This window comes from Peromyscus eremicus, chromosome 1 (assembly GCF_949786415.1).
Source record: "Peromyscus eremicus chromosome 1, PerEre_H2_v1, whole genome shotgun sequence".
Classification (NCBI taxonomy): domain Eukaryota; kingdom Metazoa; phylum Chordata; class Mammalia; order Rodentia; family Cricetidae; genus Peromyscus; species Peromyscus eremicus.
Window position 1 is genome coordinate 25528159 of NC_081416.1, and position 24106 is coordinate 25552264.

Below are 24106 nucleotides of genomic sequence, written 5' to 3' on the forward strand. Positions count from 1 at the left end.
CAAAATATAAATAGTAGTAGCCACCTCCGTATTTCCTAGCATAAAATTAATCCCAATAATATTTCAGAGTATTGCTACTTTTTTTTTTTTTGACAGGGTTTCTCTGTGTAACAATCCTGGCTGTCGTGCTCTGTAGACCAGGCTGGCCTCTCAGAGATCCACCTGCCTCTGCCTCCCGAGTGTTGGAACTAAAGGTATGTACCATCACATCCGGCTGTATTGTTACTTTTAAATATCATTTCCAATAATAAAATATGGTATAAGTATGTTTTATTCTCTGTATAATTATTTATATTTGTATAGAATTAACATTTGCAAAGTTCTTTCATTTATATTATCTCACTTCATCTACAACTGTTTCTTTTTTGTTTTTTGTTTGTTTGTTTGTTTTTTAATTTTCCGGAGCTGAGGACCGAACGCAGGGCCTTGTGCTTGCTAGGCAAGCGCTCTACCACTGAGCTAAATCCCCAACCCCTCATCTACAACTGTAAGGTTGCAAGGGATTTTTTTTTTTTTTGGATTTTCGAGATAGGGTTTCTCTGTGTAGCTTTGCGCCTTTCCTGGAACTCGCTTTGGAGACCAGGCTGGCCTCGAACTCACAGAGATCGACCTGACTCTGCCTCCCAAGTGCTGGGATTAAAGGTGTATGCCACCACCACCCGGTAAGCTTTGAATTTCAAAGCTGCAAGCAAGAAAAATTTTTAAAAATTAAGCTAAGGGATCATGGAATTATATTAGTAAGAAATTTACAGAGAACTATGAATCACCGATAAGTAACTACCTGATAATCTGTGAAGAAGACAATAAAAAAATGGCATCGGGTTAGGAACTCTAAGAGTTCACTAGATGTTAATGGGATCACAGATTTATAATAAAGTTTTCACTATATAATAATAGTTTTGCCCAAAAAAACCAGTTCAGATTTAAAGGGGGTTGCAGAGAGATAATTCAGTAGATAAATGTGTTTGATGACCAGAGTTTAATCCCCAGAACCTGGTGAAAGGAGAGAATCAACCCCTGCAAGTTTCCTTCTGACCTCTACTTGTGTGCCAGTTATCCATACACATACAAATAGATACATGAATGAATGAATGTAATGAATGAATGAATGAATGAATGAATAAATAAATAAATAAATAAATGTAAAACAAAAATCAGAGGACTGGGGAGACAGCTCAGTCAGTGAAATGCTTACCTTGTAAGCATGAAAACCAGAGTTTAATACCCAGAACCCACATTAAAAGAAAGGAAAAAAAAGAAAAAAAAATGGCCTAGGGAGCTGGTCAGTGGTTAAGTGTATTTGTGCACTTGCAGCTCCAGTACCAGACACACATGGTGCACATAAATGCATGCAAGTACTCATCCATACACATAAAATAAAAACAAAAACAAAAACAGCCAAATGGGGTAGACAGGGAGGCAAAAGTAGGCAGGTCTTTGGCAAATGCCAGGCCAGTGTGAGCCCTGTCTCAAATCAGAAAGGTTGATGGAGCCCAAGGAATGATAGACATCGAATGCTGTCCTCTGGCCTATGCAAGTCCATACACACAGCACACACATATGACAGTAAGTTACAGAAATTAAAATAGCTTGGAGACACCGAAGATTTGACCTGTTCCCTGAAAGAAAGGATTACCCTGCAAGTAAACAGGAAGAGAGCTCACATTTAGAAAAGGATTTGAGAATGTGTCTGTAAACATGTAGGAATGGTAAGCCATATGCAAAGATACCCTCATTAAGTGTACACGGTTATAACTGGGTAACAAGAGTAGACTGAGAAATGTTCTCAACTCTGGGATATAAATAAGGAAACAGATTTTAACAGCTTGATATCAAGATAAATGCAGGGGTTTACTATAGCAGACAAGAACAACCTACTGAGCAGTTTGAAAATAACTGAGGCTATGAGTCCCCATACTGTTGTGTTCAGAGTTTCTCTGTGTCATCCTGGCTGTCTTAGAACTTGTTCTGCAGACCAGGCTGGCCTTGAACTCATGAGATCGGCCTGCCCTGCCTCCTAAGTGCTTCCAAACTGTTCTAACAGTTAACTTGAATTATTCTTTTTAATAATACCATGACTGTGCAGAAACAAGTACCAAAGAGAAGAAGATAATAATTTTGTAAATATGTAAACAGAAGAAAGTACATAAATTGAAAAATAGGTGAGCTTGGGCATGGTGCTACATGTTCCTAATCCCAATACTCAGGAAGCTAAAGCAAAAAAGTTGAGGGCCAGACTGGACTATACAGCAAGACCAATTCTCAAACAAAAAAAGGCATGTTTTTGTTTTGTTTTTTGAAACAGGGTTTCTCTGTGTAACAGTTCTGGCTGTCTTGGAACTAAATTTGTAGACCAGGCTGGCCTTGAGCTCATGGAGATCTACCTGCCTCTGCCTCCCAAGTGCTAGGATTAAGGGCATGCCCAAAATCACTAAAGCAAAAATGAAATGAAAATTAGGAACAATCCATGCCAGTTGCATTTTCAGCCCATAACCAATCAATTTAGAATTACAAAAGAGACCTAAAGGCTTTTCTGCAGAGATTCTAATTAGACAAAATTACAAGGATAATGCAAAATTAAATTTATAAATGTTTATTTACACAAATGTGACACAGTATCATGCTTCGAATTAAAGCACATCTATATGGAATATAGATGGTTAGCAACATAAGAGACTTTCACTCATGCAAGTGTCTACTGTCTAAAAATACATCTGCTCTTGAGAAAGTCAGAAAGTCTTCATTTCACCTCTTTTTGTTTCTTGCACAATTTATAATGAGTAACTCAAACTGAGACCAGTCTGTGCACTTGACCCAGACTAACACACTTGCCCTATGGGACAGCACAAGCTCCAAACTACTTTCTACACTTGTCATTTGAATTTTCACAATTCAATTCAATTCATCAGGGTCCTAAGTGATTTCTCTGGTTTCCTAAGTCCTGATGCTGGGAAACAATCATTTTGTCATAAATTAAGAGTGTGTTTTGACAGCTGAGAAAGAGAAATCAAATGTATCAGAGATATTAAAAGTTCATTTTAAAGATGGAATTAGGAAAGCTGATGAAGCTTTGCCTGTGTTTAGGATTTATAGCATTAGACATCCTTTTCCTCACAACAAGATTTTAGCTGTGAAACCTACTAAAATAAAATTATTTATTAATAACTTTAAAAAAGGGAGGGCTAGAGAGTTGGCTCAGTGGTTAAGAACTCTTGTTGCAAAAGGTCTGGGTTTGATTCCCAGCACCCACATGGAGGGTCACCACACATGCATGTGGTGCACAGACTCTTGCACATAAAAGAAAAATAAAGACAAAAACAAAACAAATCAAATCAAAACAAAACAAACAAACAAAAACCCCACAAACTGTAAAAGAAAGTGATTGGCCCAAATTTCAATTCCAGTACTCAGGAGGCAAAGGCAGGCAAATGTCTGTCGGCTGGAGGCCAGCCTGGTTAACATAATGAATTTCAGGCCAGCCAAGACCACACAGCAAAACCCTGTCTCAAAAAATAAATAAATATAAACAAATAAGTGATTGACTAAAACTCTAACACCTTATTGGTATTTATTTTCCTGACATATTTTTTTCAATCTCCAGAATTATTTCAAAAATAGGAATGTAAACAGGACTCATCAGCCCACCACTCACACACTAATATGACCTGAAGGAACTCTGTGGGAATCCCAGTACGTGACTAATGAATTACATGATCCTTGGAAATGCATGCTCTTGTGACAGTAACTTTTAATAAAAGACAAGTTGGAATCCAGTAGTCAGTCTTTAAGTGGTTTTATTTCAGTGCTTCAGTGCAGCCTTTATAACCTGGGATGGTTCCTGCCAATTACCTATCAATCACAGACTAACATTCATCCTAAAGGAAGGAATTATTCAATCAATAGTTCACTTAATATTTAATTATTTCATATGTATTAAGCATTAGTCCCAAGTTCTGATAAAATAATAAAACTAAAACAAAATTCTAAAATATTTCTGACCTCATATTGATGAGATTCCCTTTTTTTAAATTTTTTTTTAAAGATTTATTTATTTTTATATATACAGTGTTGTTCTGCCTGCAGGCCAGAAGAGGGCACCAGATCTCATTATAGATGGTTGTGAGCCACCATGTGGTTGCTGGGAACTGAACTCAGGACCTCTGGAAGAGCAGCCAATGCTCTTAACCTCTGAGCCATCTCTCCAGCCCCATATTGATGATATTCTTTTTTTTTTTTTTTTTAAGATTTTATTTATTATGTGTACAGTGTTCTGTCTGCATATACACCTGCAGGCCAGAAGAGGGCGCCAGATCTCATTACAGATGGTTGGGAGCCACCATGTGGTTGCTGGGAATTGAACTCAGGACCTCTGGAAGAACAACAGCCAGTGCTCTTAACCGCTGAGCCATCTCTCCAGCCCGTGATGATATTCTTATGTTTACATGGTTACCATACACCTACTATGCCCAAGCATTTTTGATATATAGCAAAGATGAGGCAATGATGTGATCTGTTCTATAAAATTAATTTACAGAAGTTTTGAGGTTGCTATAAATAATTATCAGTTCTTACCTGGTCCTGTGTTGATAACAATGTAAAGAGAGTTTCCAATGCTGCTCTTCGAACTGAAGATATAGTGTGATGCAAAAATGGCCAGACACGGGGAACTAAAACTGTAAGTGACTGCTGAATACTAAAAGAGAAAACACAAATTAACCTTATTCATTCTCAGTTGAAACTCCATAAACATGTTATCTAATATCAATGTTGTACGAACCTGGTGATGTTGACATGTCTTTTCAATAAATAGGAAATGATCCAATTTTCATGAGTATTCACTTAACATTCCTTCAAAAATGTTATTGTAACACCAAAAGACAGAGAAAATACAGCCAATAAAGGGCAGAGATTTAATAATAGGTTTCTCTATGGCACTAATGCTTTAATTACCCTCATCAAGTCAGAATTTTCCAATTATCTGCAATTGTAACTTTGCTCTTCCTAGGAAAATGGGGAATGTATCCTAGCTACACAATCAGGTTCCCGTAACTGTTTGCCATCCCGAGGGCTAACCTCAATGGGTAGCTAATCATAATTTCTTTTTTTTTTTGGTTTTTCGAGACAGGGTTTCTCTGTGTAGCTTTGCGCCTTTCCTGGAACTCACTTGGTAGCCCAGGCTGGCCTCGAACTCACAGAGATCCGCCTGGCTCTGCCTCCCAGAGTGCTGGGATTAAAGGCGTGCGCCACCACGCCCAGCTTATTCATTTATTTATTTATAAGTTCATTTTAAAAGTTCCAATTTAAATACATGCACATGCAGACATGAGTGATTCAGAATATATAAAAGCATCATAAAAAAAGACTTAATAGTGTAATTGTTCAACAGGCTGCATTTTTTCTTGTATAAGATAGAAAGTATCTGCCAATTACCACAACATATGACACAATTTTTCTAATAAGGCCAATTTTGAGATTAAAAAAATGGAACTATATTATTTCATATTGGATTACCAGAAATTTTATTACATTGTATAATTTTCTTACATTATCTACGATTTTTAAATTATTTCATTATTTTATGTGTCTAGGTGTTCTGCCTGCATGTATATCTGTGCATAACATGCATGCCATGTCCACCGGGACCAGAAGAGGGCCCTGGAGCTAGAGTTAGAGATGGCTGTGAGCCCTCATGTCATCATGTGGGTACTAGGAATTGAGCCTGGGTCCTCTGGAAGAACAATCTTACTGCTGAGATCTCTCCAGTCCTACATTATTTAGTTTTCTTGATACCACCTACTAAGGTCTACAGGCCAAATCTATAGACTTTCTTTTTTTTAAATGAAAGTTTTACTGAAACACATCCTCTACGTATTGTATGCTGGCAGTTATCTGGTTACAGTAACATAGTGGAATAGTTTCAGCTAAGACTGGCTCACAACCAAAAATGTTCAGTGTTTCAGCCTTCAAAGATATTTACTTAACCTCTGGTTTAAAGTAATTTAAAACCCCTGTAACTATACAGATTTGGAAGAGTTGTCACATGAACTCACTTAACCCCTTCCTACTGGACCAGCAGCAGAAACTGTCAAAAGTGGGAAGCCCCACCCACGCGCTACCACTTCAATTGCTGTCTTCTATCGCTTCTACGAGAACTCGCTTGCTACTCTTCTTGCATGCTGCTCTGCCAGCCTGAATTCTGCACTAAATCCTACCAGTTACAATAGATGAAGAACATGCTTTTCAACATGCTTGAATTTCACTGAAATACTCATGTAGCCACAAGTTGCTTTAAAATCATAATCATATGAACATTCACTGAATAAAACTCACTAGGCTAAGAACAGTAACTTCCCCATTTGTGAATTTTTAAAAAGCTGTGTAATATTTCTTCTGCATTTTTGTGGATACTATTATTACAAACAGTAACAGTGGGGCTGGAGAGATGGCTCAGAGGTTAAGAGCACTGGCTGCTCTTCCAGAGGTCCAGTTCCCAGCAACCACATGGTGGCTCACAACCATCTATATTGAGATCTGGTACCCTCTTCTGGTGGGCAGACATACATGCAGACAGAACACTGTATACATAATAAAGGTGTATTAAAAAAAGAAAAAGAAACGGCATTCTGGCATGCTTAATTTTAAAAATCTATATTCTGGGCTATCACTGGAGATAATATAAACTGATTGGTTTTTTTGGTTGGTGTTTGTTTTTTTCAAGACAGAATTTCTCTGTAACAGCCCTACCTGTTCTGGAACTCACTGTGTAGACTAGTATGGCCTGAAACTCACAGAGATCAGCCTGCCTCTGCCTTTGAGTGCTGGGATTAAAGGCACAATGACTGTTTTTGTTGTTGTGTTTGGCTTTTTGTTTGTTTGAGGTTTTGGGGGTCTTTTTTGTGTTTTCAGACAGGGTTTCTCTGTGTAACAGGCTCTGGCTGTCCCGGAATTCACTTTGTAGATCAGGTTGGCCTCAAACTCAGAGATCCACCTGCCTCTGACTCTCAAGTGCTGGAATTAAAGATATGAGTGAAAACCACCCAGCAAAATGACTGTTTTTAAAATAAACTATTTTAAAGTATCTATTTTAGATCCACAAGATAATGAACTATAAAACTAATACCCAAGGTAAGAAAATAACTCTTTGAAGTTTCTTTATTTGTGTGTATGCAGTGCTAGAACTTGGGGCTTTGTATGTTAGGCAATCTCCCACTAAGCTCTTATCCTAGCCCCTAAACTAACCTTTCTTGTCCCAAATGTTCTAGTATCTAGAATAAAGGGAAAAAAAAATTTTCTGAGAAAAAGTGGTGTCCTCAATATACAGCACTGTTCTTAAAGGTGCTAGAACAATCTAAGTTTAATCATCTGGAAAGTATATAAAGGTTTACTATTTTATTACACTAATAAGAAATAATTACCTGCATTGCTGGACCTGAGGGTAAGTTAACATGGATGAAAGAAGAGTCATAATACTATTTGTTGAAGCTGTTAGATCATCTAATTCCAGGAGAGAATCCCATAAGGTATTTATAATGGAGGGTACCTATAAGATCAGTTTTTAAGAAAAGTTATTGACTTCAAACAACAAATTCATAAATCCTGCCAAATTATATCCGAAGTGTCACTAATGAGTCAACAGGATATACAATCCCAATGAATTTGGACAGTATCAGTTGTAAGCAACATCACGAAGACACTATTTGCATTAACCATTCTCTAGCCTCTTTTTAGTGCCATTAGGTCCTACTTTTGTCACTTCCTTCCTAACTAGAGATGTACTGGGCAGGGTAACAATCATGAAAATACAAGTTTAGCTTTTGAGCTCATAAAATAATGCTGGCTGTACCTTTAACTTATTCTGGATTTGATAAAATGGAACTGTAGCTAAAATATAATAGTCTCTTAAAAATGAGATCAGGTTAAAATGCTAAGTAATAAAATTAAAAATTGACATCTCTAAACATAAGGGGCAAATTTAGAAAGAAATTGCTGTTTCCTTTTCAAGGAACTTCTGTGTATTGTGTACATAAAAGGAATTGGACCATACACAACTCACTGTTTCCAAAAATAACACATAATCAAGCTTGCATGCATCGGAGGGATGTTAGAAACAAGAGAATTTCTATAAAAGGTATAGGAGATAAAATAACAATAACTTAATGTTTTCCCCACTATCCCATACCCAAATGTAAACATGCACTACAGGAAGAAAATGCTGAAAACTTTCAACACACCTTTTGTGTCTGAAGGTAGACAAGGCTTTCTACTACAGGCACTAAGGATGCTGCAGCAACAGCTCTGACGTCATCATCAAGGTCCTGGAGTCCTTCAATTATTCGAGTTAAAACTTTAGGCAATAAAGTATTAATTACATCCTGCAAAACAGTACATCAAAACAGGCTAATTTTCTATGGTATAATTACTATGTTCAAACATCTGTATTAACTTTGAACACATATTCCAATATTTTTGTTTGAAAAGAAACACATGAACAGAAAAGATAAGTTAGCAGAAGCTTACATAATCTCACTAGAGAAAGATTCCAACTACTTTATTAAAGCTATCAAGTACCAGGGCTGGAGAGATGGCTTAGTGGTTAAGAGCACTGGCTGCTCTTCCAGAGAACAAGGCTTTAATTCCCAGCACCCACATGGCAGCTCACAACTGTCTGCAACTCCAGTTCCAGAGGATCCAACACCCTCTTCTCACATGTGGGCAAAACACCAATGCATATAAAATAAAAAATGAATCAATTTTTTTAAAAAAGCTATCAAGAACTATAGGCTGGTCATGATGTTACACACTTTTAATCCCAGTATCTGTGAGTCTGAGGCCAGCCTGGTCTACAGAGTTCCAAGACAGTCACAATCACACTGAGAGACCCTGCTTCAAAAAAACAAACAAACAACAAAAGAATTAAGCCGGGCGGTGGTGGTGCACACCTTTAATCCCAGCACTCGGGAGGCAGAGACAGGCAGATCTCTGTGAGTTCGAGGCCAGCCTGGGCTATCAAGTGAGTCCCAGGAAAGGCGCAAAGCTATACAGAGAAACCCTGTCTCGAAAAACGAAAAAAAAAAAAAAAAAAAAAGAATTGGCTTTATGCAGCTGGGTAGTAAAACAGCTTTGCTCTACAAGCATGGAGACCTGAGTTCAAATCCCCATACCAACATTGCCATCACTGTTGGGGACAGACAGAGAGAGGGCTCCCAAGAAATTGATGGGTGATATTCCAGTTCAGTAAAAAAAATCCTGTCATGGCATTAGGTGAAGAGTGACAGACTTTAATATCTCTGTGGTAAGTCATCATACCAGAGACATTTTCACATCTGTGATCACTAATACACTATTCACAATAGTCAAGATATAGAACCAGCCTATATGTTCATCAACACATGAATGAGAGAAGAAAATGTGGTACACATACAAAATAGAAAAACTTACTCAGCCATAAAGAAGAATGAAAGTGTGACAACTGCAGAAAAATGGATAGACTTGGAAATCACTGTATTAGTCAAACTAAGCCAGGCTCTGATAGACAAGTATCAAATGTTTTCTCTCATATGAAAACTCTAAGGGGAGGAAGGGGTGCCCTTGCACTCACAGACCACAACAGTAGAAAGAGGACTATGAGAGGACTAAAGGGAAGGAAGAAGGGGGAACAAGAGAAGGTAATGAAACATATGTGTCATGAGGGGGAATTATTTGGGATGAGGGAAAAAACAGCAAGAGGTAGAGTGGGGGATGAAGAAGACAAACAACAATAAAGAATAATACATACATACATGGGGATCAGGCTTCAGGGAAGGGACCATAGGCCCCATGTTGGACCACAAAGGTGGCAAAAAGCAGCCCCTGAAACAGCCCAAGAAGCAGGCCAAGGATATGGATGAGGGAGACAAGGCTTTAGGCAGAGAGAGAGTAGCAGAAGAATCTCAGGGAGCTAAAAGCCAAGGCCATGGGGAAGAACCCCTTGGCCACAGGTGGGATTACAAAATCTGGCAAAAAGTAAGCTGTCCTTTGTACCTGAGCTGATGGTACAAAATAACCCCCTACCTTTCCTATTCAAACATCTGGATTCCTTGTAGTAATATCTTTAGCCACCTATAGCCAGGATAAAGTGTTATCCCAGAGCATGTATACACTGTAATAAACTTTTGTAAAATAACAATACATACGAAAATGTCAAAATTAGACTCAATTCTTTGTACATTAACCAAAAATTAATTTAAAATTTATAAATACAAAAAAGAGAAACAAATCTTCAAGAGATGAGTCAGCTATTAGTCAGAAAATTGATAACTAAAAGTCTTCTTTTGTTTTTTGAGACAAGGTTTCTCTGTGTGTACCTCTGGCTGTCCTGGAACTCACTTTGTAAACCAGGCTGGTCTCAAACTCACAGAGATCCACCTGCCTCTGCCTTCAGAGTGCTGCTGGAATTAAAAAGGCATGCTCCACCATGACTGGTTTAAAAGTCATTTTTAAAAAATTAGTCTTACAAGAGAAATAGTCTTCCCAGGAAAGAACATATTAATTGGTTATCCAATATCAAATGGTCAGCCCTGAAAACATACACACAAATAACATTAATAATATGGACTGTGCAGGTTTTCTTTAGGAGTATGTACGTATATACACATAGGCATGCAACAACAATGAAAAAATGAATTTAAAAGAGAGCAAGGAGGAGTGTGTGGGAAGAGGAGGAAAAGGACCGGGAGAAATGCTGTAATTATAATCTTCTTTTTAAAGATTTATTTATTATGTATACAGTATTCTGCCTGCACATATGCCTGCCCACCAGAAGAGGGCACCAAGTCTTATTATAGGTGATTGTGAGCCACCGTGTGGGTGCTGGGAATTGAACTCAGGACCTCTGGAAGAGCAGCCAGTGATCTTAAACACTAAGCCATCTCTCTAGGCCCTGTAATTGTAATCTTAAAAAAAAAAAAAAAAAGCTTTTTAAAAAAAATTAATCTTTTTTCAAACACTAGCAAGGCATTGCTTCATTCTGTTTTCTATAGAAGCTTTAAGATTTAAGAAAAAAAGGAGGTTGTGTCTGAAGAGTTGATAGGTGGGTTGCAAGGACTAAAAGGGCCAAAGAAGGCAAGGAACAAAGCAGAAGGGTAAACAAACAGGTAGAGCTGGGCCTCTGAGCAGAAATCACAAGCCAATATTTTATTGCTGGCAGTTTAAAACAACAACAGAAAAAGACAAGCTTAGAAGTAACTTCAAAAGGCTTTTCCGGGATAGGAAGGGAGGTTTCATTCTTGGACTATTGAGCAAGAGAACAGAGGAAAACTAATCCAAAGTTAAGAAGGACAATCTCCTAAGATCCTGCCCATGTTGGCTAGTTCTAGAAAGCACTCAGGAAATCACACACTGGTTTAAAAAAAAAAAAAAAACAGGTTAAGTACTTCTTTCTCTGTAGCTCCTCACTTATCTCATTATTTCTTTTCTTCTTTTTCTTTTTTGTTTTGTTTTTTTGTTTTTCGAGACAGGGTTTCTCTGTGTAGCTTTGCGCCTTTCCTGGAACTCACTTGGTAGCCCAGGCTGGCCTCGAACTCAGAGATCCGCCTGTCTCTGCCTCCCGAGTGCTGGGATTAAAGGCGTGCGCCACCACCGCCCAGCTTCTTCTTTTTCTTTTTTAAAGGCAAGGTCTCATGTGTATCCCTGGCTATACTCTAGCTAGCTATGGATGACCTGAACAGAAGATCCTTCTGCCTCTGCCTGCCAAATCCTGGGATGAGGACTTTGGAGCACACAGGATTACAGGCCTGGGGGGCACTTGTTTTTATTGTTTTAGCACTAAACTTTTTAAAAGATTTATGGATCATAAGTTAAAAAAGCTTTTGTGAGTCAAAACAGGAACCCAACTGCTAACCATGACATGCTAAAGAGCATATCAAAATTTTCAGTAGCTATGGAGAGAACATTAATGCTCATTAGTACACTATATGTATATGAATGTGTTTTTATCCTGGGTGAAGCCTTACAATGCAACCAACACTGGATTATAGGACACTCTATTAAAAAAAAAAAAAAAAAAGATATGCCATATAGTTTTGACTTTTGGTACTAACCCTAATTAGTTTTATAACCTTAAGCAAGGCTTCTAACTTTTACAACTTGTTTTCCTATATGAAAATGGTAAAGTTACTTGTATTTTCTTTTTCTAAGCTTTGTTACAAAAAAAAAAAAATAAGCAAAAAAAAAAAAACCACTGATGGATAATGTAAAAAAAAAAAAGTACATGATGTGTGGACTGCTTGCTTTTTTTTTTTTAATTAATTTATTTATTATGTACACAAGAAGAGGGCGCCAGATCTCATTACAGATGGTTGTGAGCCACCATGTGGGTGCTGGGAATTGAACTCAGGACCTCTGGAAGAGCAGTCAGTGCTCTTAACGTCTGAGCCATCTCTCCAGCCCCGGACTGCTTGCTTTGATGACTGCTGTAAGTTTCCCAGGGTGGGTTCCTGTCTATTTCTCCTGTATATGTATCTCCTGTATAACTTGAGTCTTGCAGACTTCAGACCATGTATTCAATATTTAAATGAGTTTATACAATTAAAGAAACTATGAAATGCACTGAATTAGTTGCAACAATAATGTAACTAACCATCTTTTGATTTCTCTGTAAACTGTTATGAGCACCACCTATTTCTGCGACAGTTTCTCAAGAAAGCAAGCTTGAGCCTGGCATGACGACACACACCTGTAATATCAGAACCCAAGAGGCAGAAACAGAACAACCTCTGCAATTTTGAGGCCCACCTGGGTCTATATAGCAAGTTCCAGGCCAGGTGGAGCTACATGCCTAGATCATAAAACAAAGAACAAGCAAGCAATCAAGCATACCTATGAAAACAAACAAAACACCTAAGACTGAAAAGTCCCTACATATACTTTCAAAAACTGAGCTCTTTACCTGACGAACTGCCAGAGCATATTTTATTCCCAGCAGACCGCCGTGTCTAACTTCCCATTGTTCTTGGGTCAGTAACTTCAGCAGCACATCCACTGTCTTATGAACTCCTGTTTCGTTCATGTGCTTTAAAACCACACCTAATGTTTGAGCACAAGTTTCACGGACTGGCGCTACAACCTAGATAACACAAAGAAGTCACATATGCAGAAGATTTACTTATGTAGAACTAACAATTCGGGCAAAGCTTCACTCAGATGTTACTTACTTCATCAGAAACAAAGTCTCCAAATCTGTCCAAGGCAAAAACACAAAGGAGTCGAATGACTAAGTCCTCCAACCACTCTTGATGCTGCTGAATCATCTATTAAGATACAATTGTTTTAATAATAAGTAAAAATCAGCTCTGTACTAGGGTGATAATAGAGGTGTTAGGGCCAAAAAAGGAAAAACAATACTGGGACAGATTATCTTAGCAAAAGAACAGTTACCAAACTTGAGAAGAATATACCATCTTTAAATGTAACCATGAACTTTTTAATGATTACATTCAGAGACAATATATCAAAATTCTTATATTCATGGTTCTATTATGTTACCTGTACTCTTAAGAAAACTAATTACAGGCTGGGTACCCAAGAGGCAGAGGCAGGCAGATCTCTGTGAGCTCTAAGCTAGAAAGGTATACAGGGGTTCCAAGCCAGCCAGGGCTAAATAGTGAGACTGTCTCAAAGCAGTCCCATCTCCAAGAAAATAAAAGAAAAAAATTACCTTAGATTACTCTGTATCAGATCTTCTGCTATCTATGCTATTTCCAGTGTTTCTTGTTACATAAATGTTGCTCAGGACTATTACCATTTTCTTCATCTAACTCTACTCTCTACTGCATTATATCCTGCTCAATGTTCTTCTTTCTACAATTTTTCCACTCCAGGGTTTCTGAATATCTCTGTTCCCTAAATTGATTCCACAACTATAAACTTGTATTTTTCTTACTTATTTCTTTTTAACTTTGTCACAGTATTTCTTCTTACTCACCTTGCATTCCTACTTTATGGTACATAACTTTTGTTACTTTCCCCTAAATTGGAAAGAGAGGCTGGCTACTAAAACTAAATCTTAATTTTAATACACTTACCTCTTCTAAAGTGCTGTCTCCCATTTTACCACCACTTTTCCCATGAGCTTTAAGAATTTCTCTAAGTCCAGTACCTGCCCCATGTCGAACCTAAAAACACACAGGAAGCAAATATCAGAGTCTTTAAAGTTTTAAAGTTTTAAAATATCAAGTGTTTAAAGAAGCCAAGTTCGACTTTTCTTTCATGAAAATGTTTTCCAGTCATTGCTGATGTTATAGAAACATCTATTAAAACATAATTATGTCTGTCTGTCTGCCTGCCTGCCTGTCATCTTCCTTCTTTCCTTTTGATGCATGTTTACCTTGTAACCCTGAATGATCTGAAAGCTGCTATGTATATAAGGCTGACCAAGAACTCACAGAGATCCGCCTGCCTCTGCTTCCCTAGTGCTGGGATTAAAGGCCTGTGCCACCACACCTGGCCTATAATCATGTTTTTAATAATATGCATTTTGTTCTGGGATACAAAGAAAGTAAAATAAGTGGTATTTTATAGGGCTATGTTTTTCAACTTAGACAAATTACACATATTTCACAACTTTTTGGGTTATATGGAAGGTTTTAAAAGTTGAGTAAGAAAATAGTTATTCTCCTACTCTAGCCAGGTAACTCTACCTGGCTCTCACCCCACCCCCAGCCTCTACCAGCACCCAGAACTAAACAGCAAGGGAAATAAATTTCCATATATTGTTCTATATAGCCCAACCACTATTTTAGAGTACATACATTTTTTTAAAAAAAAAGGTCAAGTGCCAAAAGAAAAGAATTCACCTAAGATGTATAATGACTAGTGCTTCCTTATAGACCACGGATAAATCACCATTCTCATAGATAAGGATACTCTTACATGTTATCTAAAAGGGGGAAAGGCCACTGACACTCTACTCATTTATCTAAAATGCTATCTGAGCTAAAACCTTTACAAAGTACTCACGGCAGGATTTTTCCCTCCTTTTCTTTTCCTCTCTTTTTCTTTCCATGCTCACAATAACACCCAGGCAGGATCTCACACATGCTAAGCAAGTGCTATACCAATGAGCTACGTCCCTAGGCCCCAAAGCCTTGTTAATTCAAGGACCAACTAGTAATACACCAAAGACTATTTTCACCTTTTCTACATATTGGGACATGTTTGAAATTTTCTTTAAAGAAATACTTTTGGAGGCTAAGTTACTTCTGAAACTGGTTTGAAACCATCTGCCCTGTCTACAGCCATACCACTCTAGATGTGCCCAATCCCAACTCAAAACGGTTTTGTTTTGTTTTGATTGTGGAAGTGATTTTGAGGTGTGACTCCAGGGCCTGTGTATAGTAAACACATGCTTCTGTACATCTAGAATATACACCCATGCACTGAAATCACTATTCTTCGTAAATCAAAACTCCCCACTGTAGGCATGATATGGTGGTGAACACTTGTAATCCCAGAATTCAGGAGGCAAGTTCAAAGCCAGCCTGAACTACAATGAGACTGCCCAAAAGCTGTCCATTTTCAATGAAAAATATTTTTTTTTACTGTCTATGAGAAAAATACTAAGTTTTTATGGTAGCCAAAAGAATAAAAAGATATGAACAATTTGCTTCAAAACATAATTTAAAGGATGAGAAAAGTTTTAAAAAAAAAAAAAATCTGAAAATTTCTTACTTAGAAGTCAAACCTAGTGTGGTGGAGTACACTTTTTAATCCCAGCACCCAAAAGGCAGAGGAATCTCTATGAGTTCAAAGCCAGCTAGTTACATGATGAGACCCTCAACCCCACCCCACACACACAAGAGACAATAAAACTATATAATATGCCCTAAATCCTAAGGGAGACCCGAGGGGAAAATAGGAATCTTAGCAAGTTTCCTATCCGTGGCATTGTTTCCTTTGTTAACGCAAAAGAGAGCTCAGAAGATGCTTTACCTCCCAGGAGGGATTAAAAAGGTCATTGCAAAGTTCTTCACAGAAGCTTTCCAAAGGCCATTCATTTGTCTAAATAAGAAAGATATAATTACTGCTAGATCAAAGCTTTATGCTAACAATTTAAGACATTCAATAAAGTATGTTTATGTGTAGTAACAATAGTAACAGCTTTAAAATTTTAAAGTAAATGTTTTACTAATGAAGTGTTAAAACGTTTACTAGGGCTGGGGAGATGGCTCAGCGGTTAAGAGCACTGGCTGCTCTTCCAGAGGACCTGGGTTCAATTCCCAGCACCCACCATGGCAGCTCACAACTGTCTATAACGCCTGTTCCAGGGGATCTGACATCCTCACATAGACACACATGCAGGCAAAACACTGATGTACATAAAACACAAATAAAAATGTTTACTAATAAAATTTCTCCTCATTGACAAATTACACAATATTCTCAATGTATACATTTAAGAAACTTATAAATTTCTTCATAAGGCTGAAGAGATGGCTCAGTGGTTTAAAACACTGCCTGCTTTTCCAGAGAAGCCAGGTTCAATTCCCAGCACCCACATGACAGCTCATGAGTATCTATAATTCCAGTCCCAGGGGATCTGACACCCTTTTCTGGCCTCCATGGACACCAGTCATGCAAGTGGTGCACAGACACACATGTAGCAAATCATCCATACAAATAATAATCATAATGATGATGATGATGATGATGATGATGATAATAATAATAATAGTTAAAATAAAAAAGTTATAAACAATTTCAAAATACCTCCTCAATTAAGGAAGAACTTTCTGGAACATTATCAATCAAGACTTTGGAATCATTTGCAGTCTGGTTAATAACAACATTTGCTACTTTCCGTCTCTTTTCTTCTGGCTCTCCATCAGTGCTGTCATTGCTAAAAAAGAAGTTACTAATTTTAAAGTAAATGAAGGAAAATATGAACGATCCACAGTGCATGTAAGAAAAATCCATCATCTTCATGGACGTATTAATATTGCTTATGTAGCTTACTTAAAAGTCTTATGCGTCAACTAAAATGAACTCATTAATACTTTTGAACAAAATATACCCTACTAGTCTCTAAGTTCGTGAATCTTTCTTTCTTTCTTTCTTTCTTTTAATGGTTTTTTCGAGACAGGGTTTCTCTGTATAGCTTTGTGCCTTTCCTGGAACTCGCTTTATAGAACAGGCTGGCCTCGAACTCACAGAGATACTCACAGTGATCCGCCTGCCTCTGCCTCCCAAGTGCTGGGATTAAAGGTATATGCCACCAATGTCCGGCTATGAATCTTTTCTTTCAAATTGAATCTCAAATCTCACATTATTCTTTCATCTCTACAACCAGTTCCCTTTCTTTTAATTTTAAATTCTTTTAACTCAACAACTTAATCTAGCCAAGCATGACACTAACTTTTTTAGGCTTTTGCAACCTAGAGAAAACTAATATGCCAAGTAATATATGCTTATTTGTTGAAAGAATATGATTAAAACATACTGTATGAAAAAAATTAGCAAACATTTTAAAAATATACAGAAACTGACCACTGATTAAAAAGTATGCAGAACACTTGAGAAAAGTACAGTTTTATAACTTAAGCCCAGCCAACAAACCAACAAAACACAAACTACCTTTATACATCATTAAAAGAATTGAAAAAGGCAGGGGAGTGGTGGTGCATGGCTTTAATCCCAACACTCAGGAGGCAGAGGCAGGTGGATCTTTGTAAGTTTGAGGCCAGTCTGGTCTACAAAGAGGGTTCCAAGACAGCCAAGACTATTACACAAAGAAATCCTGTCTTGAAAAAACAAAAAAAGTAATGTAGTTTAAAGCATAAATAAACTTAACTTCTTCTGAATTTCTTCCTCTCTTTACATCTTTCTTTGTTTTTCAAGACAGGATTTCTCTGCATAGCCCTGACTATCCTGGCACTTGCTCTGTAGACCAGGCTGGCCTCAAACTCAGAGATCAGCTTGCCTCTGCCTCTCAATGCTGGAATTAAAGGTGTGTGTGCAACACCGTGCCCATTGCTCAGTCTCTGTATTTTAAGAGTGTGAACTTTTGGCCAAGGGTTCCTGTTCTATAAGTCATGAAAAAGGTGAAGACCCCAGCACCTCAGCCCTGCTCTTTCTTTAATTTTCTCCTATCAGACTATACTGGTAGGTCACCTTACATCTTTAAACCTGCATAATTCCACTTCCAGATATTGCTTTTTCGATTCATTTGGAACGTCTCTTCCTAGACAGTTAAGAGCCAGCACCCTTCTTTCAGATCTTTATTCTAACACCTATGAAGGCCTCCTAGACCATCGAATCAAAATTTCAAACTCTGGCCGGCGGTGGTGGTACACGCCTTTAATCCCAACACTCAGGAGGCAGAGGCAGGCAGATCTCTGTGAGTTCAAGGCCAGCCTGGGCTACAGAGTGAGTTCCAGGACAGGTTCCAAAGCTACACAGTGAAAACCTGTCTCGAAAAACAAAAACAAAAAAGCAAAAACAAAAAAAAAATTCAAACTCTGACCCCATGTTTCCCCTTCTGTGGTGGTTTGACTAAGAATGGTGCCTCACGTATTTGAATGCTTAGTCACCAGTGAGTGGCACTATTTGAGAAGGGTTTGGAGGTGTGGCCTTGTTGGAGGAAGTGTGTCACTGGTAGGTGAGGTTTGAGGTTTCAAAAGCCCATGCCAGGCCGAGTCACTCACACTCTGTCTGTCTGTCTCAACCTGTGGATCAGGATATACTTTTCCTGTTCCAGTGCCATGCATGCAGCCATGTTCCCACCATAATGGACTAAACCTCTGAAACTATAAGCAAGCCTCCAGTGAAATGCTTTCTCTTATAACAGTTGCCTTGGTCATGGTGTTTCTTCACAGCAATAGAATGGTGACTAAGACACTTTGCTTATTTTGTCTTTCTCCCCCCTTTTAACTATCATTAATATGATGCATCATACATACATGTACATACAAAGAAGACTTATTCCACATCGTTCTTCCCTTTAGAATATAAGCACCAAGAACAGGAATTCTCATCTACTATATTCACTGCTGTACCCTCTGGGCCTAAATTACTACTTGGCTATAGGAATTAGTGTTTGGAATAGATAATAAGCTCTGAAAAAGTGTAACATTTCCAACATTCAAATAGTCAGGTAAAAGTATGAATGAAAGCTAATAGAAATTTTTATTAGATCACTACATGATGAGTATCTTTTATCTAGTCAGGACCAAGAAACATTCTGATCTTAGACTTTACTGAATTTGAGAATATTTGCATAGGCTTCATTAGGTAATTCTCTTTAATGCCAAAAACCTAAAATCCTCTGGAATCTGAAACTCATGCTCAAAGGTTTAGATTTTTGGAACATTTGGCTTAGTGATATTCAATGTCTATGACCTTAAATTGTTCACTTTAAAAATCCCACAGTTAACAAATTGAATAATAAAGAGTTTATACTTTAAAAAACAAATAACTGGGGCTGGAGAGATGGCTCAGTGGTTAAGAGCACTAGCTGCTCTTCCAGAGGACTGGAGTTTCAATTCTCAGCAACCACATGGTGGCTCACAACTGTCTGTAATGAGATCTGATGATCTCTTCTCTCTGATGCCTTCTTCTATCATGCAGGTATATATGCAAATAGAGCACTCATATACATAAAATATATGAACAAGCCTTTAAAACAACCCAAGCATGGATTTTATCAAATGGGTTTATTATTTATCTGTTTGTGCTTAACTCTTAACACTGCAGACACTTTAGCTTTGTCTGAACTTCCAGAACAGAAGTATCCTCATCTATAACAAAGAGCTAATATTATACTTTGCAATATTTATTAATTCATAACTTATGCAAACATTTATTGAATACCATTAGACTCTGGTTTAATAGACACAAAGGGCCCAAGAATCTATAATTTAACAAGCACTTTCAGAGAACAATCTGAAAGATGTAGTTTTGAACTAGCTACCCTTTCAAGACAGATAACACTTTAATTAATTCAAGTAAATAAGACAGTTACCCTACTTTTCAGAATTCTTTTCTACAAAAAGATTAACAGAGCAAGTCTGGATTATCACCAACTATTTAGCATAGCCCTTAACTAAAGAACAAAGGATAACACCCTGACAATACTTTAACTTAACAAGTCCATCATCTTGACTGGTGATCCTTAGACCCCCATCTCTGAATTCATTCTCTAATATTCTCCATTTGATACATTTCAGCCATCCTGAATATCCCATAGTAAAAGCATTTATACTCTTTGTGACTGGAATGCTCTTCCCTTGTAGGTCTTCAATCTTCATGTGAGGTTGAAAATCACTAAGGAAATAATGATAAAAACAAAACAATTCTACTCCTATAGATTTTTCTGCAATGTCATTCCCCAGGAACAGTAAATACTCTGTCCTGAGCAAAAAAATCCAAGCCGTCCTATTTGGCTGAATAAAAATCATCAAGGTGTTTCTCTGTAAATCAAGCACAATACTGTTTCAAGTGAATAAACAAAGATTACTACCTCTTCTCATTCGTTTCCACTGCATCCCTGGATCTCTGTTTTGCAAATAACTTGGCCATTCTTTTAGCTTTGTTCTTCTGTCTATTACTCATTCCTGCCCGGAATTCTGAATCTATCAATTCAGCAGCCTGGAGAGTCTAAAAGAATAAAACAATGAGTTTAAACTGTCAGAAATTAAAATAAATTCCTATAGTTTCAATCTTAGAGATATAGGTATTTTAATATAGAGAGATTAAACATTCTTTTTGATAATATTACACTATTATGTTGTATGGCTGTATCATGATTTTACTCTCAATCCAAGTGTGCTGGAACACTTAAAATCCCAACAATTGGAAGGCTGAAGGAGGATCAGAAAGCCAGGGCTATCTAGTAAGACCTTGTCTCAAAAACAAAAATAGCACATCTTTAATCCCATCAGAGGATAAGAGTTCGAGGTCACCCTGATCTACCTATAGAGTTCCAGGACAGCCAGGAACACACAGAAAGACCCTGTCTCAAAAAATAATTAAAACTTAAAAAAAAAATCTTTCTTAATTATCTAATTCTCAATGGTCTTGTTTCCTAACTTTTTTATACTACAGGTGTGGCATAAATAAATAATCCTAACAAGGAGAAGGTTTCTGAAGAGCTGAGACAAAATAATCATAATACCATAAAAAGTTATGAAAATAAAATTCTCAAAAAAAAAAAAAAAGAAAGAAACCAACGCATATCATGTTCAGAAGAAGAAGAGGAGGAGGAATAAGAGGAGGAAAAGGAAGAAGAAGAATTATAGCCTTAAGGACCGACTGGTACAGTACTCTATCATCAACTTAGCCACTAAGATGATCCTTTCATCTTAGCCACTTCCTACTTCTTTTGCTCTTTTTCTATTCATTGGAAACACTATAAAAACAGCAAAATAAGCAAATATTAAGATGCTTGTCTACTCAGGAGGCTGATGCAAGAAGATAAATTAAGTTCAGGAATTTGGGCCTGAGCAACACAGTAAGAATTCCAGCCCTTTGGAGGCAGAGGCAGAAGTATCATAGGCAGGAAGGAGAGAGACATAGACATTGACAGAAAGATATACTGTGTTTATATAATAAAAATTATTTTAAAATTTCCTTTCTGAAACCGGGCAGTGGTGGTGCCCTCCTTTAATTAATCCCAGCTCTCAGGAGACAAAGACAGCTGGATCTTTGTGAGTTTGAGGCCAGCCTGGTCTACAGAACGAGTTCCAGGACAGCCAGGGCTACACAGAGAAACCCTGTCTCAGGGGAAAAGAAGAAAAAAAAAAAAAAAAGAAAGAAAGAAAGAAAAGAAATTCCTTTCTGTATCTATTCTAAGAATAACTGAAAATGTCTACTTCATACCCAGTAAGGATTACTAGTATGGATGCTGTGCTGAGGTCCTGGAACCAAGAACCATTGGCACATGACAGTGCAGCTATAACAAGCAGATAACAACAAAAACCTTTAAGAAATTTCCCTTAAGGGGCCTCAACATGCAAGACCAACCTGTTATGACCAAAGCCTCCCCAACGAGACAAGTCTTGCCCTGTAGCTCAAGCTAGCCTAGAACTTATTATGTACCCCAGGCTGGCTTCTGCCTCCAGAGTCAGGGGATTATAGACATGCACTATGTACCTTACCAGAAGCAGGAAGTATTAATGGAGCCAAAGGGCCCTACAAGATTTCAGAGGGTAGGAGAGAACTGAACCTCTTGAAACATAACATTTCACTTGTGTGGGAAACAGCCACAGCCTTTAGAACTTCAAAAGACTGTGTCCAAAATAAAGTTAATGTGCATTGGAGGAAATGGGGTCAGGAGGTGTGAGTGGGTCTGGATGAGTCAGGGATGAATATGATCAAAATATATTATATGAAATTCTAAAATAATTAATGAAAACACTTGTTTTTTAAAAGTTCATATGCATCCACTGAAAATTGAAAGAATAAGCCAGGCGGTGGTGTCCTACTTCTTTAATCCCAGCACTTGGGAGGCAGAGGCAAGTGGATCTCTGTGAGTTCTGAGGCCAGCCTAGTCCACAGAGTGAGATCCAGGACAGGCACCAAAACTACACAGAGAAACCCTGTCTTGATAAAACCAAAAAAAGAATAGAAAAAAAATTGAAAGAATAAAAGAAGAAGAAGAAGAAGTAAAACTATGACTCCGCATAACACAGACTGAGGCTGTCGTATCAGAGTGTCAGTGGAGTGTGGACTGTGCAAGCATGGGGACTTGAGTTCACGTGAAGTCAGGCAGGCCAGGAGGAGACTGGCCAGACAACCTAATGTTAAATGAGCTCCAGCTTCAATGGAGACGCTGTCTCTAAAACTACGGTAACTGATCAAGAAAGACACTAGATATTGACCTGACTTCTACACACATGAACACACACATACAAATGCACCTGGAAAAACTCATGCATACACCCACATGAACATATACATATACTACACACACAAATGTGTTTAATCTACATATACTGATGTACTAAGCTTTATTAAGTGGGGACACACACAGCACTTGGCACTATAGAAATTTCTTGGTTCAGTTATATAACAACATGAAGTAAACCCTTTGTGTTGTTACTTGCAATCAAATAACCCAATATTTTACCTACAGATTGTTTGTTTACAAGGGCTGCTGAAGTTGGGGTATAATCCAAATCTTCATCGTTGAAGAGTTCTTCAGTACTCATTCCAATTGCTTCTCCCATATTAAGTCCAAGTTTCTTCTGTAATAATTTCCGTTGACGTGCTATTCTCTCTTTAGGATCCACTTCACCTGTAAACATAAAAGAAATACATTTCCTCCAAATCAGTTAAGAAAGTCTTTACTATACGCAGACCAGACTCCCACATTAAAAAACATATATTGTCTAACATTTGCTTGGTTAATTGCAAGTGGTACCACATGTCTATGTAAACACTTAGAAATCCCAGCACTTAGAAAGTTGAAGCAGCAATAGAGAGCCAGTCTACGCTATATAGTTGAGGTTAGTTTAGAAATGTCACAAGCAAAATATCAAATCCTTCAATGAAAAACAGTAAAACAGAATTATACCAAAAAAAGTGTCATTTCAAAAGTAAAAAACTGAGTGGGCTGGAGAGATGGCTTCAGGGTTAAAAGCACTGGCTGCTCCTCCAGAGGACCTACATTTGATTCTCAGCACCTACAAGGCAGTTCGTAACTACTGGTTGTAAATGCAGTTCTAGGGGATATGATGACCTCTCTTAGCCTTCTCAAGCACCAGCCACACATGTGGTGTATAGGCAAAATACTCATACACATATAAAATAAAATATTTCTTTTTATTTAATAAATAAGAGCCAGGGTTGGGGATTTAGCTCAGTGGTAGAGCGCTTGCTAAGCGCAAGGCCCTGGGTTCAATCCTCAGCTCCAAAAAAATAAATAAATAAATAAGAGCCAGGTGTGGCAGTGCACACCTTCAATCTCAGAGTCCAGGAGGGAAGCAGATCTCTACATTCCAGTCCAGCTAGACTACATAGTGAGACTCTCTCTAAATAAATAAATTTTTAAAAAATTAAAACTTGGAGGCTGGAGAGATGGCTCAATGGTTAAGAGCAGTAGCATCTCTTCCAGGGGTCCTGAGTTCAATCCCCA

General features: G+C 37.8%; 1 protein-coding gene and 1 pseudogene across 1 annotated transcript in view; one reads left to right on the plus strand and one right to left on the minus strand.

Annotated features, from left to right (window-relative positions):
* Positions 1 to 24106, minus strand: part of Btaf1 (B-TFIID TATA-box binding protein associated factor 1) — a 94826-nt gene that overhangs the window by 41591 nt on the left and 29129 nt on the right. Inside the window, exons 5-14 of the mRNA XM_059258779.1 lie at positions 23103 to 23266; positions 20492 to 20628; positions 16744 to 16873; positions 15967 to 16035; positions 14061 to 14150; positions 13191 to 13286; positions 12926 to 13102; positions 8232 to 8372; positions 7416 to 7540; positions 4573 to 4693 (exon numbers count right to left, since the gene is read on the minus strand). Coding sequence (XP_059114762.1) covers positions 4573 to 4693; positions 7416 to 7540; positions 8232 to 8372; positions 12926 to 13102; positions 13191 to 13286; positions 14061 to 14150; positions 15967 to 16035; positions 16744 to 16873; positions 20492 to 20628; positions 23103 to 23266 — 1250 coding nt within the window. The remainder of the gene's footprint in view (positions 1 to 4572; positions 4694 to 7415; positions 7541 to 8231; positions 8373 to 12925; positions 13103 to 13190; positions 13287 to 14060; positions 14151 to 15966; positions 16036 to 16743; positions 16874 to 20491; positions 20629 to 23102; positions 23267 to 24106) is intronic.
* LOC131907562 (translation machinery-associated protein 7-like) lies at positions 9817 to 10006 on the plus strand (annotated as a pseudogene).